The following is a 17,379-nucleotide window of genomic DNA, read 5'->3' as shown; positions in this document are numbered from 1 at the left end:
TCCCCACAAGGATAGTAAAACTTGTGTGTGTGTGTAATTAAATGTTTGTGCATGTACTATGTAGGCACCTGAGCTGAGCCATAGGAGAGACTAGGCATCTACCACCCCACTGTCAGATTAGGGGGGGGGGGGAAGAGTGTTGCCTGTTTTTTGTCCACCCCACCTTGGTTCTGAAATTAGCATCCCCCACTAACTTGTAATTTTAGCATATTACGTTTTTGAGCTAGTAATTTATCAATATTTATTGTTTACAAATTAAAATGGGCATTAACAGATTTGTGGAACCATGAAGCCAGTGTCCAGTCAGTCTCATTGGATCTCCCTCCTCGTCTCTCGAGTGTAGCCTAATGCATGCAACCAGCTAGAGCAACTTCAGAAAGAAGAGAACCGATTCAACAGATTGTGGTAAACCCTCAGAATTCCCCTCAGCTTCACATATTGTACATGCAGTTCCTGGTTAAGTTCAGTGTCCTACTGTGTTGGGACTCAGTCATAAGATGAGCACTGAGGTGTTGACAGTTGGTCTATTTTAAGAAGAACTTTGACAGTCAGTTGAAGTAATGCCTGGGAAACTCCAGTCACTGGCTAGTCTGCGTTCTCACATAGCTAACTCAGCATGACACCTTAATACATGGTGTGGTCAGGAGGATAGAATGGGTGGGTACTTGGCGTGAGGGTGGTTGGATACGTATTTGAGGGTGGTGGTTTGTTGAGGTGGGGTTGGGATTTCATGGCAGTGAGAGTGTGTAGAATGGAGGTACTCACCTAAAGAGGACCATGGCTGTTTTACATGGCGGACAGGCCAGCAAGAAGATCTGTGGAAAAAGATGAAAGAACACTGATAAAAAATAAATATGCTACTGATATATTCAACTCCAAGTCGGGTCCTTTACGGATACTGGGTCGGCCGTGGTGCTACACGAGATACTGGGTAGGCCGTGGTGCTACACGAGATACTGGGTAGGCCGTGGTGCTACACGAGATACTGGGTAGGCCGTGGAACTACACGAGATACTGGGTAGGCCGTGGTGCTACACGAGATACTGGGTAGGCCGTGGAACTACACGAGATACTGGGTAGGCCGTGGAACTACACAAGATACTGGGTAGGCGGTGGTGCTTCCTCGAGTTGTTGTAAAAGCTGCATCCTAAAAAGGTCATAGAATGTACATAGGTTTTTAGTGCCACCCAACACCAACAGGTTATATAAATCAGACTGACCACCAATATTATACTGAACAAAAATAAATACAAGCAACAATTTCAAAGATTGTACTGAGTTAAGGAAATCAGTCAATTGAAATAAATTCATTAGGCCCTAAATCTAGGGATTTCACATGACTGGAAAGGGGTGCAGCCATGGGAGGGCCTTGCGCATAGGCCCAGCCAATCAGAATTAGTTTTTCTGTTCAAAAAATGCTTTATTACAAACACAGGCTGTACCTGTTTTAGGTTACAGTTATAACAGTTGCCAAGGCGGCTACGGAGGCTATTTGATCATAATGTAAGCCTATCAGAGTGGCCTACCATAAAAAACTAAATGCATCCCATAATATTTTAACATGGAAATAGCTGTGCTGTCATTCCGCCTACAGTAGCAGCCAATGTGTGGTGTTCAATGTAGACTTTTGGAAAAAATATGCAGAGCTTGACATTAACCTGTTTATCCACTTGTCATTCAGACAAGGAGGTGACAAAAATGTGTTGTTTGATACAAGAAACCACTTTACAAAATAAAGTATTATTCCCATACCATTATTACAGAGAATCAGACAAATGTTACCCTGTATGTAATGGCTACTTATTTAAGCCCATCTCAAAATACAACACTGCCCCTTTAAAAATACAACAATGCTAGAAATGCACACATTTTGTGCTGTTGTAGGAAGCAACCACTCCCCCATTGTTGACTAGAAAGGTGTTATAACTGGGCTAATAACTCACTAACACAAACTATGAACAAATGTGCATGTGGCTAAATGCAGCTATCGCTTTGATCTCTAAAAGTACATCTACTCATGACCACTCATGCTGTAAACACAGTCCAGTTCAAAGTGAATGGTCAGATCCATACATGGCAATGGTATATTTGTATATAGGGATACGGCAGCTGATTCGTTATGCCGCATCGGTCTGTAGAGTACGGGCTGAGTCGTCCCTGTCAATGCAATAGACTCCTACTCTGATGCATTCTGCAAGAAAATATCTTGCATAGTTAGTTTTGGTGTGTTGCATTGAAAGTGGCTAATATGGGCAATTCCCACAGAGGGAAATATTGATAGTGTTAACTAAAAAGGGGGAAAAAAGAAAGGTGAGTGAAGTTTAATCTCGTACTTCTCTACGCAGGCTGATAGTTATTCTCCGCGGCAGTCCTGCGTGCCTGCGCACACACGCAGCTTAGAGGGCACATTGCTCCTCAGCACCCTCCCAATTGCATGCTCCCTCAAATTGAGACATCTGTGGCATTGTATTGTCCCCAGCACAAGGTGCATTTGTGTAATGATCATGCTGTTTAATCAGCTTCTTGTCAGGTGGATGGATTATCTTGGAAAATGAGAAATTCTCACTAACAGGGATGTAAACAAATTTGGGCACAAACGTTGGGAGAAATAAGCTTTTTGTGCATATGGAACATTTCTGGGATTTTTATTTTAGCTCATGAAACATGGGAGCAACACTTTACATTTATATTTTTGTTCAGTGTATTTAACTCCTTATTTTTGGCACTAAACAGTCTCCATATGTACTTAACTTTTTCAACTGGTACCGGGGGACCTTTAGAACGAGTCTTGTGAGGCCTGTGGTCGTCCTAGAGCAAAACATGTTTGTGAGAGTTTCCCCTTTGCACAGATCGGGTCATATTAGTGTGCAGCCCAAACTGTTTGGACGCTTGTGGGGGTCGTAGAGCAATCACAATAGTTTGTAGGCCAAACCGTTCGGACACTACATATGATTTTGTGAAAGGGATGTCTCATGGCCTTTCTCCACAGCTGTAGAAGTGTGACAATGTGATGGATTGCATCCAATGCAAACAAAAAACATCTCAAGTTTAAACTGACTGATTTTTATGGGGATAGTTTTTTTTACTAATTAGATTTCAGCGGGGGTGCTGACATCAACATTAGGGGGTTTAAACACCTAGATTTCTGCGTAATCTCTCAAATTATTAGGACATGTAAACACCTTGAAAGGAAAATTCCTTCAAGGTCCATTGCTGATATGGTCCCAAAATGTCATATGATTTCAAAAGCAGGATGATATAATGCAAAATGCCTCATACTGGCTGTATTTCTGAAGTTATACATCTTAAACTTGATTGCTGACATGCAACATTTTGCGAGACTATACTCGTATCTAATCATTTGTCAAGTTGTTAAAAGATAACTACACATCAGTTCCAGCAGTGTGATCTGCACACATGCTTTGCACAAGCAGCTCAAGCCTCCCTCTTTTGCGGGAGGGAAGTGAGTTCGGAAAAACTGAAAGTATGCATTCTCACAAATGTCTTCAAAAAGAACATGGTCGCTGTGATGTTTATTTTGATTGCCGATTTTCTATATTTATCGAAGTCCCATCAGGTAGTCTGATTTCAGATGTGTCCATGTAAACAGGATTATGAGGGAAAGCTTTCTTCTTGCAAAGCAGGTACACTTTTTAAACTATTATATTAAATCTGAGTATTCACAATAATTGTATTATTGTGTGCATGTAAACGTACCGAACAATGGATAAAGTGAACACTTACAACCTTCTCAACTGTCATTTACTGCATAAGCTACTAACCTGAAGCAGATGACATTTTAAAAATGGCAGAAGCTCTGAATGATGGAGCCGAAAGGAAATTAGTATGAATATTTTATTACCATCAAACCCCTGCAACTTATCCAGAATGCCACAGCCCGCCTGGTGTTCAACCTTCAAGTTTTCCCATGTCACACCGCTCCTCCACACACTCCACTGGCTCCCAGTCAAATCATCACTCGCATCCACTACAAGACCATGGTACTTGCCTACGGAGCAGCAAGAGGAACTGCCCCTCCCTACCTTCAGGCTATGCTCAAATCCTACAACCAGACTACTCCGTTCTGGCACCTCTAGTGTCTTGGCCCTCCCACCCCTACGGGAGGGCAGCTCCCGCTCAGCCCAGTCCAAGCTCTTCTCTGTCCTGGCACCTCAATGGTGGAACCAGTAAACTAACTCACACTTGACTCTTCCCACCCTACTAGCTTTGACTTTGCTGATAGCTACTTTGAGGAAACATGTACTTACTATGACTGAGATGTTGCTGTCCCACCGCTATCTTAAAGGGAATCGTTGGGATTTTGGCAAATGAGGCCCTTTATCTACTTCCCCAGAGTCAGATGACTGCACTAACTGTAAGTCCCTCTGGATAAGAGCGTCTGCAACATGACTAAACTGTAAAATTACCAGTTTGCAAATATTTGTTCATTGCACTTGTGTGAGCATGCCTTCGTATCCGTGAGTATTGTGCTAAACTGCTAGTAGTGTTCTGTTTTGGTGGACATTTTCTCAGCCAGATGTGACATTCTGAATATCTTGGTCCGTCAAGGCCAGAACCCTGTGTTCTCATGCTGCTCACTGCTCTTCCCCTCAAGAAGAATAGGCCGCTTTACACACTAATCCTTCTCCAGCCACAGAGCTGCCTGCCTGCCTACCCACCTCTCTGCCCAGAGACTCTGCTTGGGTTTTGTAAATGCCTTGACACAAAACAGGAACAAGCATGTCTTGTATGTAAATTAGGGTTTTGCCATACAAATTTGCAGGTTTACTCACTGGTATGGTATCTGACAACAAAGAGTTTTTGGCCAATACATGTAAAGACTGGTGCGTGCTTATTTGCATGTCGACGCAGGTAGCCCAATTTAATATGCAGCACCAAGAGAAGGCCCCATGCTATACCCTGCTGGGTGAGGCTGTGATACTAGAGCAGTGTTTCCCAGGACCAAGGTGGGCAGGCAGGGAGCTTAGTTTTAGACCTAGCACTATTAAGTGGATTCAAATAATCAAAGTTTGATGAGTTAGTTATTTGAATCTGCTGTGTAGTGCTAGGGGGGGGAAAAAAACTACATTTCCACCGAGTGTGGGCCCCAGGAACAGGTTTCCTTGTACTAGAGCACTATAGCATTCTACTCTTAGCTTGGCTGGGCTATGGCATGCTGAGCCATGTTGTCATCTACTTAGTTGTTGTTCAGTGCAGTAGACCCTTATGGAAACCATAGGTGGACCCATCCCACCCAAAGACCAATTTAAGAATCATTCGTTCTCAGGATAATTGATCTCCAGAGAATGGTTGTTCACATTCAATCGAACATCCTGAGACATACACCTCTGGAAACCTCCTTCCAGGGACAACATCTTGAGTTCTATCTAACGAGATAATGACAGGGAAAAGCATTCGTTACGTGTGCATGCTGTGCTTTTGTTCCAGCGAGATGACACAGTGGTGAGTAACAATGGGAAGCCCCCCGCAGAACAGCCTCAATTTGTCGGGGCATGGACTCCACAAGATGTCGAAAGCGTTCCACAGGGACGCTGGCCCATGTTGAACTCCAATGCTTCCCAAAGTTCTGTCAAGTTGGCTGGACGTCCTTTGGGTGGTGGACCATTCTTGATACACATAGGAAACCCAGCAGTGTTGCAGTTCTTGACACAAACTGGTGTGCCTGGCACCTACCACCATACCCCATTCAAAGGCACTTACATTTGTTGTCAATCAATGTTTTAATTGTCTCAGCTTAAAAATCATACTTTAACCAGTCTCCTCCTTTTCATCTACACTGACTGAGGTATATTTAACAAATGACATCAATAAGGGATAGAGTTCACCTGCTCAGTCTGTCATGGAAAGAGAAGTGATCAACTGACCAAGGTATCTCTGTTTGATATTACCCACAGTCTTGTAGGGCTGACCCCATTTAGTAGACTGATCGATAAGCTGTTGGTCGACCGAGATTAGTCAAGCAGTAGCCAAAAGAAATATAGACATACAGTACCAGTCAAAAAGTCTGGACACACCTACTTATTCAAGGGTTTTTCTTTATTTTACTATGTTCTATATTGTAGAATAGTGAAGACATCAAGACTATGAAATAACACATATGGAATCATGTAGTAACCAAAAATAGTGTTAAACAAATCAAAATATATTTTAGATTCTTCAAAGCAGAAACCCTTTGCCTTGATGACAGCTTTGCACACTCTTGGCATTCTTTCAACCAGCTTCACCTGGAATGCTTTTCCAACTGTCTTGAAGGAGTTCCCACATATGCTGAGCACTTTTTGGCTGCTTGTCCTTCACTCTGCGGGTCCAACTCAGTAACCGAAAGGTTGCTAGATAAAATCCCAGAGCTGATAAAATAAAAATCTGTCGTTCTGTCATTGTAAATAAGAATTTGTTCTGACTTGCCTAGTTACATAAAAAGGTAAAAAATAAATAATAATAATCATCCCAAACCATCTCAATTGGGTTGAGGTTGGGGGATTGTGGAGGCCAAGTCATCAGATGCAGCAATCCACTCTCCTTCTTGGTCAAATAGCCCTTACACAGCCTGGAGGTGTGTTGGGTCATTGTCCTGTTGAAAAACAAATGATAGCGCAAACCAGATGGCATGGCATATCGCTGCGGTAGCCATGCTGGTTAAGTGTGCCTTGGATTCTAAATAAATCACTGACAGTGTCAACAGCAAAGCACCCCCACGCTTCACGGTAGGAACCACACATGCAGAGATCATCTGTTCACCTACTCTGCGTTTCAAAGACCCGGCAGTCGGAACCAAAAATCTCAAATTTGGACTCATCGGACAAAAAGGACAGAATCCCACTAGTCTAGTCTTCATTGCTTGCGTTTCTTGGCCCAAGCAAGTGTCTTCTTCTTACTGGTATCCTTTAGTAGTGGTTTCTTTGCAGCAATTCGACCATGAAGGCCTGATTGATTCACGCAGTCTCCTCTGAACAGTTGATGTTGAGATGTGTGTTACTTGAACTCTGTGAAGCATTTATTTGGGCTGCAATTTCTGAGGCTGGTGACTCTAATGTACTTATCCTCTGCAGCAAAGGTAACTCTGGGTCTTCCTTTCCTGTGGCAGTCCTCATGAGAGCCAGTTGCATCATAGCGCTTGATGGTTCCGCGCTGTTATTGCCATAATATGGATTTGGGCTTTTATCAAATAGGGCCATCTTCTGTATACCATCCCTACCTTGTCACAACACAACTGATTGGCTCAAACACATTAAGGAGGAAAGAAATTCCACAAATTAACTTAAGGCACACCTATTAATTGATATGCATTCTAGGTGACTACCTCATGAAGCTGGTTGAAAGATGCCAAGACTGCGCAAAGCTGTCATCAAGGCAGAGGGTAGCTACTTTGAATAATCTCAAATATATGTTGATTTGTTTAACACTTTTTTGGTTACCACATGATACCATGTGTCTTATTTCATGGTTTTGACCTCTTCACGATTAGAAAATAGTAAAAAGAAAGGAAAGAAATTTCACACATTTCCCGACCCCATAGGACTCTCTGGCACTCCCCAATCACCTCTGCAAGTCTGCATAGCTCACGAGTGGCAGTTAACTAGTGTTCCTATAAGCTTTAACAGTATCACATCAGAATTAGACGAAGTTGTTCCAAATCTAAATGTTTAAGTTTAGGCATTAACTCTGAAATCGTGATCTGTATCTCCTATCGTATTGCACAAGTTGACAACAGGTATTTACTTCAAAAGTAGCTAAAAGAATATTCATATTAGTGATGCATTTTTGGCTGATACCGATATCCAATATTTTCCTTTGACACGCAGACCCAAACGGTGTTCCATAGTATGTCATGAAGCTAATAGCTATTACTGTGTAACTCTGGTAGAGCAAAATGTGTATCGGTGCTCGACCAGTCAGCGAAAGCCAACGTCACCCACGACATAGAACAGTTGATAGCCAAGGTCAATGAATACCATTATCTTGGCGTGAATGGATTTTGCCTTTGAGTTGTCTCACTGAAATTTTCTTACTTACTCTTTCAAATGACTGCTCGACTTGTTGACTGCTCGATCCAGGCAGCAGACATTGTGGGCTAGGTTAGGAATGCTGTGTTGCATGTGTAGTGCAACATTTTACGTGGTGTCATTATGTCATGTACCTATGTTATAAAAGGTATGCACGTCAGCTTTGACATCGGTTTTGCACATCGGTGTTAAACTAGACACCGGGCCGATACCGATGTTGTCATTTTTAGCTAATGTCGGCCGATTTGTTCACCGATATATTGTGCATCCCGAATTTAAATATATTCAACTTAAAATAAATAGTTTCAACGGTATTGGAAAACCATTGTGGCTTTTACCAAAATACTCCGGTATACCGGCCAAGCCCGGTTGTCGTTGTTGCATGTTATATAGCAGAGATTCTCAACTCGTGGGTCTCGACCCCGCAGGAGATTTTGAATAGGTCGTGGGTGTCGGAGGAAATAAATGAAAATAATAAATAATAGCGGGGGGGAATATTCCTGACTGAACTTAAACAACTAAAACCAGGAAGTGTAGAAATTATAAAGAACCTAAAAAAGTTAGAATTTAAATCTGAACAATTTTTCTTCAATCATAGTATTTTTAATATAGAGCTGTTAGCAGAGCTTTTTAGCAGATTTGGTTGAGTTTGTGATCTCAAACCAGTGAGCTTATTAACATTCTTCATCAAGAATATGGACAATATTTAAATTATTGACAATGAAAAAATGTGGGAATGTTGTTCCCTTGTCAAATAATTGCTACATTTACTATAATATAGAATTAAAAATAGTTTTCCAGCTTGCATTTTGGCATAAAAATAAATCAGGATGTGAATATTTGCTCGAAACTGACAACCTGGTGAAATTTGGGTCCCAAAGTAAAACCAGTTGGGACCCACTGTTCTATAGCAAACTTCACAGCAAAATAATCCACTGTTCTATAGCAAACTTCACAGCAAAATAATCCACTGTTCTATAGCAAACTTCACAGCAAAATAATCCACTGTTCTATAGCAAACTTCACAGCAAAATAATCCACTGTTCTATAGCAAACTTCACAGCAAAATAATCCACTGTTCCTTTCCATGCAAAACCTCCAACTTACTCCACAATAAATCACAGCAGCTTATCTTTGTCCACAGACTGACCAGACACGAGACATATGCTAATGAGGGGCCACAGCGCAGACCTGTAACTCTAAACCCCTGGTTAACATTGACCAGGATACAAAGTTTCCAGAATAATAAACGGTAAGTGGAATTGGCAGTGAAAGGCATCTCCCAGTAGTCTCTAGGAGGCGGGCAGAACTATGACTACTCCTTATTTACCAGACAAATATTGGTCTAGTGCAAACAAGTCAGATAAACAGTCAAACAGCTGGCAGCCTGTGAAAAGGTGCTTCATATACAGTCATCAGAGTGACTGATTGCATAGATATGCCTGTTGGTCATTGATAAAAGCAGAATTGTACAAATGTAAAAGATTAGACTGCACTCACTTTGCTTGATGTAAATGCTTATTCAAAAAATGTTTTTCCTATTTTGTTGCATTACAACCTGTAATTTAAATGGATTTTTAGTTGGATTTCATGTAATACACACAAAATAGTCTAAATTGGTTGTGAAAAAAAATAACTTGTTTAAAAAGAATCTCAAAATTAAAATAAACCGAAAAGTGGTGCGTGCATATGTATTCACCCTTTTGCTATGAAGTCCCTAATTAAGATCTGGTGCAACCAACGACTACCTTCAGAAGTCACATAATCTGTTAAATAAAGTCCACCTGTGTGCAATCTAAGTGTCACATGATCTCATATATACAGTGGGGCAAAAAAGTATTTAGTCAGCCACCAATTGTGCAAGTTCTCCCACTTAAAGACAAGAGAGGCCTGTAATTTTCATCATAGGTACACTTCAACTATGACAGACAAAATGAGAAAAAAAATTCCAGAAAATCACATTGTAGGATTTTTGATGAATTTATTTGCAAAATATGGTGGAAAATAAGTATTTGGTCAATAACAAAAGTTTCTCAATACTTTGTTATATACCCTTTGTTGGCAATGACAGAGGTCAAAAGTTTTCTGGAAGTCTTCACACACTGTTGCTGGTATTTTGGCCCATTCCTCCATGCAAATCTCCTCTAGAGTAGTGATGTTTTGGGGCTGTTGCTGGGCAACACGGACTTTCAACACCAAAGATTTTCTATGGGGTTGAGATCTGGAGACTGGCTAGGCCACTCCAGGACCTTGAAATGCTTCTTACGAAGCCACTCCTTTGTTGCCCGGGCGGTGTGTTTGGGATCATTGTCATGCTAAAAGACCCAGCCACGTTTCATCTTCAATGCCCTTGCTGATGGAAGGAGGTTTTCACTCAAAATCTCACGATACACGGCCCCATTCATTCTTTCCTTAATACGGATCAGTCGTCCTGGTCCTTTGCAGAAAAACAGCCCCAAAGCATGATGTTTCCACCCCCATGCTTCACAGTAGGTATGGTGTTCTTTGGATGCAACTCAGCATTCTTTGTCCTCCAAACACGACGAGTTGAGTTTTTACCAATAAGTTATATTTTGGTTTCATCTGACCATATGACATTCTCCCAATCTTCTTCATGATCATCCAAATGCTCTCTAGCAAACTTCAGATGGGCCTGGACATGTACTGGCTTAAGCAGGGGGACACGTCTGGCAAAGCAGGATTTGAGTCCCTGGCGGCGTAGTGTGTTACTGATGGTAGGCTTTGTTATTTTGGTCCCAGCTCTCTGCAGGTCATTCACTAGGTCCCCCCGTGTGGATCTGGGATTTTTGCTCACCGTTCTTGTGATCATTTTGACCCAACGGGGTGAGATCTTGCATAGAGCCCCAGATCGAGGGAGATTATCAATGGTCTTGTATGTCTTCCATTTCCTAATAATTGCTCCCACAGTTGATTTCTTCAAACCAAGCTGCTTACCTATTGCAGATTCAGTCTTCCCAGCCTGGTGCAGGTCTACAATTTTGTTTCTGGTGTCCTTTGACAGCTCTTTGGTCTTGGCCATAGTGGAGTTTGGAGTGTGACTGTTTGAGGTTGTGGACAAGTGTCTTTTATACTGATAACAAGTTCAAACAGGTGCCATTAATACAGGTAACGAGTGGAGGACAGAGGAGCCTCTTAAAGAAGAAGTTACAGGTCTGTGAGAGCCAGAAATCTTGCTTGTTTGTAGGTGACCAAATACTTATTTCCCACTATGAATTTGCAAATAAATTCATAAAAAATCCTACAATGTGATTTTCTGGATTTTTTTTCCTAATTTTGTCTGTCATAGTTGAAGTGTACCTATGATGAAAATTACAGGCCTCTCATCTTTTTAAGTGGGAGAACTTGCATAATTGGTGGCTGACTAAATACTTTTTTGCCCCACTGTATATACACACACCTGTTCTGAAAGGCCCCAGAGTCTGCAACACCACTAAGCAAGGGGCACCACCAAGCAAGCGGCACTATGAAGACCAGGGAGCTCTCCAAACAGGTCAGGGACAAAGTTATGGAGAAGTACAGATCAGGGTTGGGTTATTTAAAAAATCTGAAACTTTGAACATCCCACGGAGCACCATTAAATCCATTATTTTTAAAAATTTAAGAATATGGCACCACAGCAAACCTGTCAAGAGAGGGCCGCCCACAAACTCACAGACCAGGCAAGGAGGGCATCAACCAGAGGCAACAAAGATAACCCTGAAGGAACTGCAAAGCTCCACAGCATTGATTGGAGTGTCTGTCCATAGGACTATGGGCCACTTTAAGCCATACACTCCACAAAGCTGGGCTTTACGGAAGAGTGTCCAGCATGGCATCATTATGCTGTGGGGATGTTTTTCCATCAGCAGGGACTGGGAAACTGGTCAGAATTTAAGGAATGATGGGTGGCTCTAAATACAGGGAAATTCTTGAGGGGAAACTGTTTCAGTCTTGCAGAGATTTGAGACGGGGACACCTTCCTGCAGAACAATGACCCTAAGCATACTGCTAAAGCAAGACGGGGAACGTGGTTTACGGGGAAACAGTTCAATGTCTTGGAATATATACACACATACATATATATATTAGTTGAAGTCAGAAGTTTACATACACCTACGCACAAATACATTTAAATTCAGTTTCACAATTCCTGACATTTAATCCTAGCAAAAATTCCCTGTCTTAGGTCAGATTGGATCACCACTTTATTTTAAGAATGTGAAATGTCAGAATAGTAAAGATAATTATTATTTCAGCTTTTATTTCTTTCATCACATTCTCTGTGGGTCAGAAGTTAACATACCAAATACTAATTGAGTGTAGCATTACCTTTAAATTGTTTAACTTGGGTCAAATGTTTCTGGTAGTCTTCCACAAGCATCCCACATTAAGTTGGGTGAATTGTGGCTCATTCCTCCTGACAGAGTTGGTGTAACCAAGTCAGGTTTGTAGGTCTCATTGCTTACACACACTTTTTCAGTTTTGCCCACAAATGTTCTATGGGGTTGAGGTCAGGGCTTAAGTCCGTAAGCCATTTTGCCACAACTTTGGAAGTATGCTTCGGGTCATTGTCCATTTGGAAGACCCATTTGTGACCAAACTTTAACTTTCTGACTGATGTTGCTTCAATATATGCACATAATTTCCCTTCCTCATGCTGCCATCTATTTTGTGAAGTGCACCAGTCACTCCTGCAGCAAGCACCCCCACAACATGATGTTGCCACCCCCGTGCTTCACGGTTGGGATGGTGTTCTTCAGCTTGCAAGCGTCCCCCTTTTTCATCCAAACATAATGATGGTCATTATGGCCAAACAGTTTTTTATTTCATCAGACCAGAGGACATTTCTCCAAATAGTATGATCTTTGTCCCCATGTGCAGTTGCAAACCGTAGTCTGGCTTTTTAATGACGGTTTTGGAGCAGTGGCTTCTTTCTTGCTGAGCACCTCTCAGGTTATGTCGATATAGGACTCGTTTTGCTGTGGATATAGATACTTTTGTACCCATTTCCTACAGCATTTTCACAAGGTCCTTTGCTGTTGTTCTGGGATTGATTTGCACTTTTCGCACCAAAGTACGGTCATCTCTAGGAGACAGAACAAGTCTCCTTCCTGAGCGGTATGACGGCTGCTTGGTCCCATGGTGTTTATACTTGTGTACTATTGTTTGTACAAAATGTGGTACCTTCAGGTTTTTGGAAATTGTTCCCAAGGATGAACCAGACTTGTGGAGGTCTACAAAAAAAAAAAAATTCTGAGGTCTTGTCTGATTTCTTTAGATTTTCCCATGATGTCAAGCAGAGGCACTGAGTTTAAAGGTAGGCCTTTAAATAAATCCACAGGTACACCTCAAATTAGCCCATCAGAAGCTTCTAAAGCCATGACATCATTTTCTGGAATTTTCCAATCTGTTTAAAAGGCACAGTCAAGTTAGTGTATGTAAACTTCTGACCCACTGGAATTGTGATACAGTGAATTATAAGTTAAATAAGTTGTCTGTAAACAATTGCTGGAAAAATTACTGGTGTCATGCACAAAGTAGATGTTAAACTATAGTTTTGGCAAGTTGGTTAGGAAATTAATTTGTGGAGTGGTTGAAAAATGAGTTTTAATGACTCCAACCTAAGTGTATGTAAACTTCTGACTTCAACTGTGTGTAATATATATATTAGTGCAGTCGGAAAGTATTCAGACCCCTCGACTTTTTCCACATTCCGTTACAGCCTTATTCTAAAATGGATTTAAGAAAAAAATAAAAATACTAATTCAATCGACACACAATACCCCATAATGACAAAGTGAAAACATAAATTTGCAAACATTTCTAAAAACCTGAAGAAAAACAAAAGTGGAAATTGAGCTCAGGTGCATTCTGTTTGCATTGATCATCCTTGAGATGTTTGTAAACTTGATTGGAATTCAATTGATTGGACATTATTTGGAAAGGCACACACCTGTCTATATAAAAGGTCCCACAGTTGACAGTGCATGTCAGAGCATAAACCAAGCAATGAGGTCGAAGGAATTGTCCGTAGAGCTCCGAGACATGATTGTGTCAAGGCACAGATCTGAGGAAGGGTACAAAATAATTATGCAGCTTTGAAGGTCCCCAAGAACACAGTGGCCTCCATAATTCTTAAAATTGTACAAAACTTTGAAAGTTTATTCAAGTGCAGACGCAAAAACGATCAAGCGATGACACATTACAGAGGAAAGAAATTCCACAAATGAACTTAAGGCACACCTGTTAATTGAAATGCATTCCAGGTGACTACCTCATGAAGCTGTTTGAGGGAATGCCAAGAGTGTGCAAAGCTGTCAAGGCAAAAGGTGGCTACTTTGAAAAATCTAAAATGTATTTTGATTTGTTTAACACTTTTTTGGTTACTACATGATTCCATATGTTGTTATTTCATACTTTTGATGTCTTCAATATTATTCTTCATTGTAAAAATAAAGAAAAACCCTGGAATGAGTAAGTGTGTCCAAACTTGACTGATACAGTATATGGATAATTTCTAAAGCCAGGCACATTCAACAGTTAAGCTATTGATTACAGTCCTAGTTTAGTTGAGGTTTCCTCTCCTCACTTTTCTTAGACAATTAAGGCAAGGACTGTTTTCTTGTTCCCCATCTCTGCTGCTGCCCCCGCTGCATTGTTCTCAACACCAATATGCTGGTTAACTTGGCTATTATGCACATAGCAACATGGTCTAGGAAAAGGCACCAATTCAACAAGCACGTATGCGTTTCAGAACCGCGGACATAGACCATTATCCAAATGCGGGAGAAAGCGCATGCTATAAAATGTCATTCTAACCATATATAATATAAATATAATAACCATATACAATTTCAGTAGCACGTCTTAGACTGATGGACTGTGTCATCCCAACAGCCTCCACAAAGGATCAGTCCACTCACAGGCACGAATCAGACAGGTGTCTTGTACACCATGATTTTTTTACATTTTTTGCTGCTGCTCGACTAAAGAAATCTTGGTCAATTAACAGCTTATCGACCAAACTAATCAACCAGTGGACTAAATGGTGTCAGCCCAAGTAACAAGTTCTAACCACTCTTTCTGTTGACACGTTGGATAGCCTTGGGCTTCAGAGCCAAATAAAACAGACTTTCTTGATGACTGCAATATTGTAATCATAACATGCCCTTTTTCTGATCAATGATCTGAAACTGATGACATTGCCCTTTACATGATTCAACATGATCCTCTCAGTTAAATTGAGTGGGATAAGATCAGACAATTACAGTGCACCGCAGCACACCACTTTGGGAAGAGGGGGATACTCATGCACAACATTACAACAGATGAGCCCCTACCTCAACACCCCCTGTGTTGAGTGCTCTCCAAATGTCAGCTCAGTAGACACACTCACAGCCCACACCTCATGTTCAGACTGAGGCTGACTGAACAACAAACCCCTCATTGTGTACTAGGTGGGCAGCTAGTCAAGATACATTCCCCCTACTTGCCAGCGTTTCTTCTCCTTTCCTTCACCATGTGTTTCTATCTAGTCCCCTCCTCGCCATCAGGACTCCCTTAATTGAAGCTACAACATGATAAGCTGATTCATTCATGATTTCGACTGACTGAGAAACACTGCCTGCCTGTCTGGTCCCGACTCATTCATTACTATGGGACAGCTGGAGATCGAATTTGAATATTGAAACAATGTTCCAAATGTCAGAGACCAACTAAGGCTTACACAAATCTCCGCTATTGAAAACGAAATGTTAGTCTAAAAGAAATATGAGATCATGTCTGGATGCTTTTTCTAGTAGAGATCAAGTTTATAAATTGCCTGGCTGGGCTGATGAGACAGTGGATTGCGCAGTCAGATAGAACAGAGTAAATAGGCATTTTAACATCATAGATTTAGCCGGTGGTAATTTGTGGAATAGACACCGGCTGGAATACGGTTTTCACCAATCAGCATTCAGGATTAGAACCACCCATATAGTGCATAAGGTGCTGGAACAGAGAGAGACAATCTTTGTATACTGACCGATTCATCGGAATGGCTGATTAATTGGGGCCGATTTCGAGTGTTCATAAATCGGTAATCTGGCCTCCCGGGTGGCGCAGTGGTTAAGGGCGCTGTACTGCAGCGCCAGCTGTGCCATCAGAGTCCCTGGGTTCGCACCCAGGCTCTGTCGTAACCGGCCGCGACCGGGAGGTCCGTGGGGCGACGCACAATTGGCCTAGCGTCGCCCGGGTTAGGGAGGGCTTGGTCGGTAGGGGTGTCCTTGTCTCATCGCGCACCAGCGACTCCTGTGGCGGGCTGGGCGCAGTGTACGCTAACCAAGGTGGCCGGGTGCACGGTGTTTCCTCCGGCGCATTGGTGCGGCTGGCTTCCGGGTTGGATGTGCGCTGTGTTAAGAAGCAGTGCGGCTTGGTTGGGTTGTGTATTGGAGGACGCATGACTTTCAACCTTCGTCTCTCCCGAGCCCGTACGGGAGTTGTAGCGATGAGACAAGATAGTAGCTACTACAACAACAATTGGATACCACGAAATTGGGGAGAAAAAGGGGTAAAAAAAATAACATAAAAAAAATCGGTAATCTGTATTATTGGACACCGATTTGCCGATTTTTTTTTTTACACCTTTATTTAACTAGGCAAGTCAGTTAAGAACACATTCTTATTTTCAATGACGGCCTAGGAACGGTGGGTTAACTGCCTTGCTCAGGGGCAGAACGACAGGTTTTTACCTTGTCAGCTCGGGGATTCGTTTTTGCAACCTTCCGGTTACTAGTCCAACGCTCTAACCACCTGCCTTACATTGCACTCCACGAGGAGCCTGTGTGGCAGGCTGACTACCTGTTACGCGAGGGCAGCAAGAAGCCAAGGTAAGTTGCTAGCTAGCATTAAACTTATCTTAACACAATCACTAGTTAAACTAGTAATATCATCAACCATGTGTAGTTATCTAGCATGTCCTGCGTTGCATATAATCGATGCGGTGCCTGTTCATTTCTCATCGACTCACAGCCTACTTTGAGAAACAGGTGATGATTTAACAAGCGCATGAGAAAAAAAGCACTGTCGTTGCACCAATGTACCTAACGATAAATATCAATGCCTTTCTTAAAATCAATACACAAGTATATATTTTTGAACCTGCATATTTAGCTAATATTGCCTGCTAACATTAATTTATTTTAACTAGGGAAATTGTCACTTCTCTTGCGTTCCGTGCAAGCAGTCAGGGTATATGCAGCAGTTTGGGCCGCCTGGCTCATTCTGAACTGTGTGAAGTCCATTTATTCCTAACAAAGGCAGTAATTAATTTGCCAGAATTGTACATAATTATGACATAACATTGAAGGTTGTG

The 17,379-nt window shown here is 41.8% G+C and overlaps 1 protein-coding gene across 4 annotated transcripts in view; it reads right to left on the bottom strand.

Moving 5' to 3' along the window:
* Positions 1 to 17,379, bottom strand: part of LOC110509944 (transmembrane protein 164) — a 43,718-nt gene that overhangs the window by 22,742 nt on the left and 3,597 nt on the right. For all 4 annotated transcript variants that reach the window (XM_036967657.1, XM_036967656.1, XM_021591172.2 and 1 more), the window contains exon 2: positions 766 to 815. In XM_036967657.1, coding sequence (XP_036823552.1) covers positions 766 to 815 — 50 coding nt within the window. The remainder of the gene's footprint in view (positions 1 to 765; positions 816 to 17,379) is intronic.

Source organism: Oncorhynchus mykiss, chromosome Y (genome assembly GCF_013265735.2).
Source record: "Oncorhynchus mykiss isolate Arlee chromosome Y, USDA_OmykA_1.1, whole genome shotgun sequence".
In the NCBI taxonomy this organism is placed as follows: Eukaryota; Metazoa; Chordata; class Actinopteri; order Salmoniformes; family Salmonidae; genus Oncorhynchus; species Oncorhynchus mykiss.
Note: the sequence above shows the minus strand (reverse complement) of the source record. Positions and strands in the feature narration are given on the sequence as shown.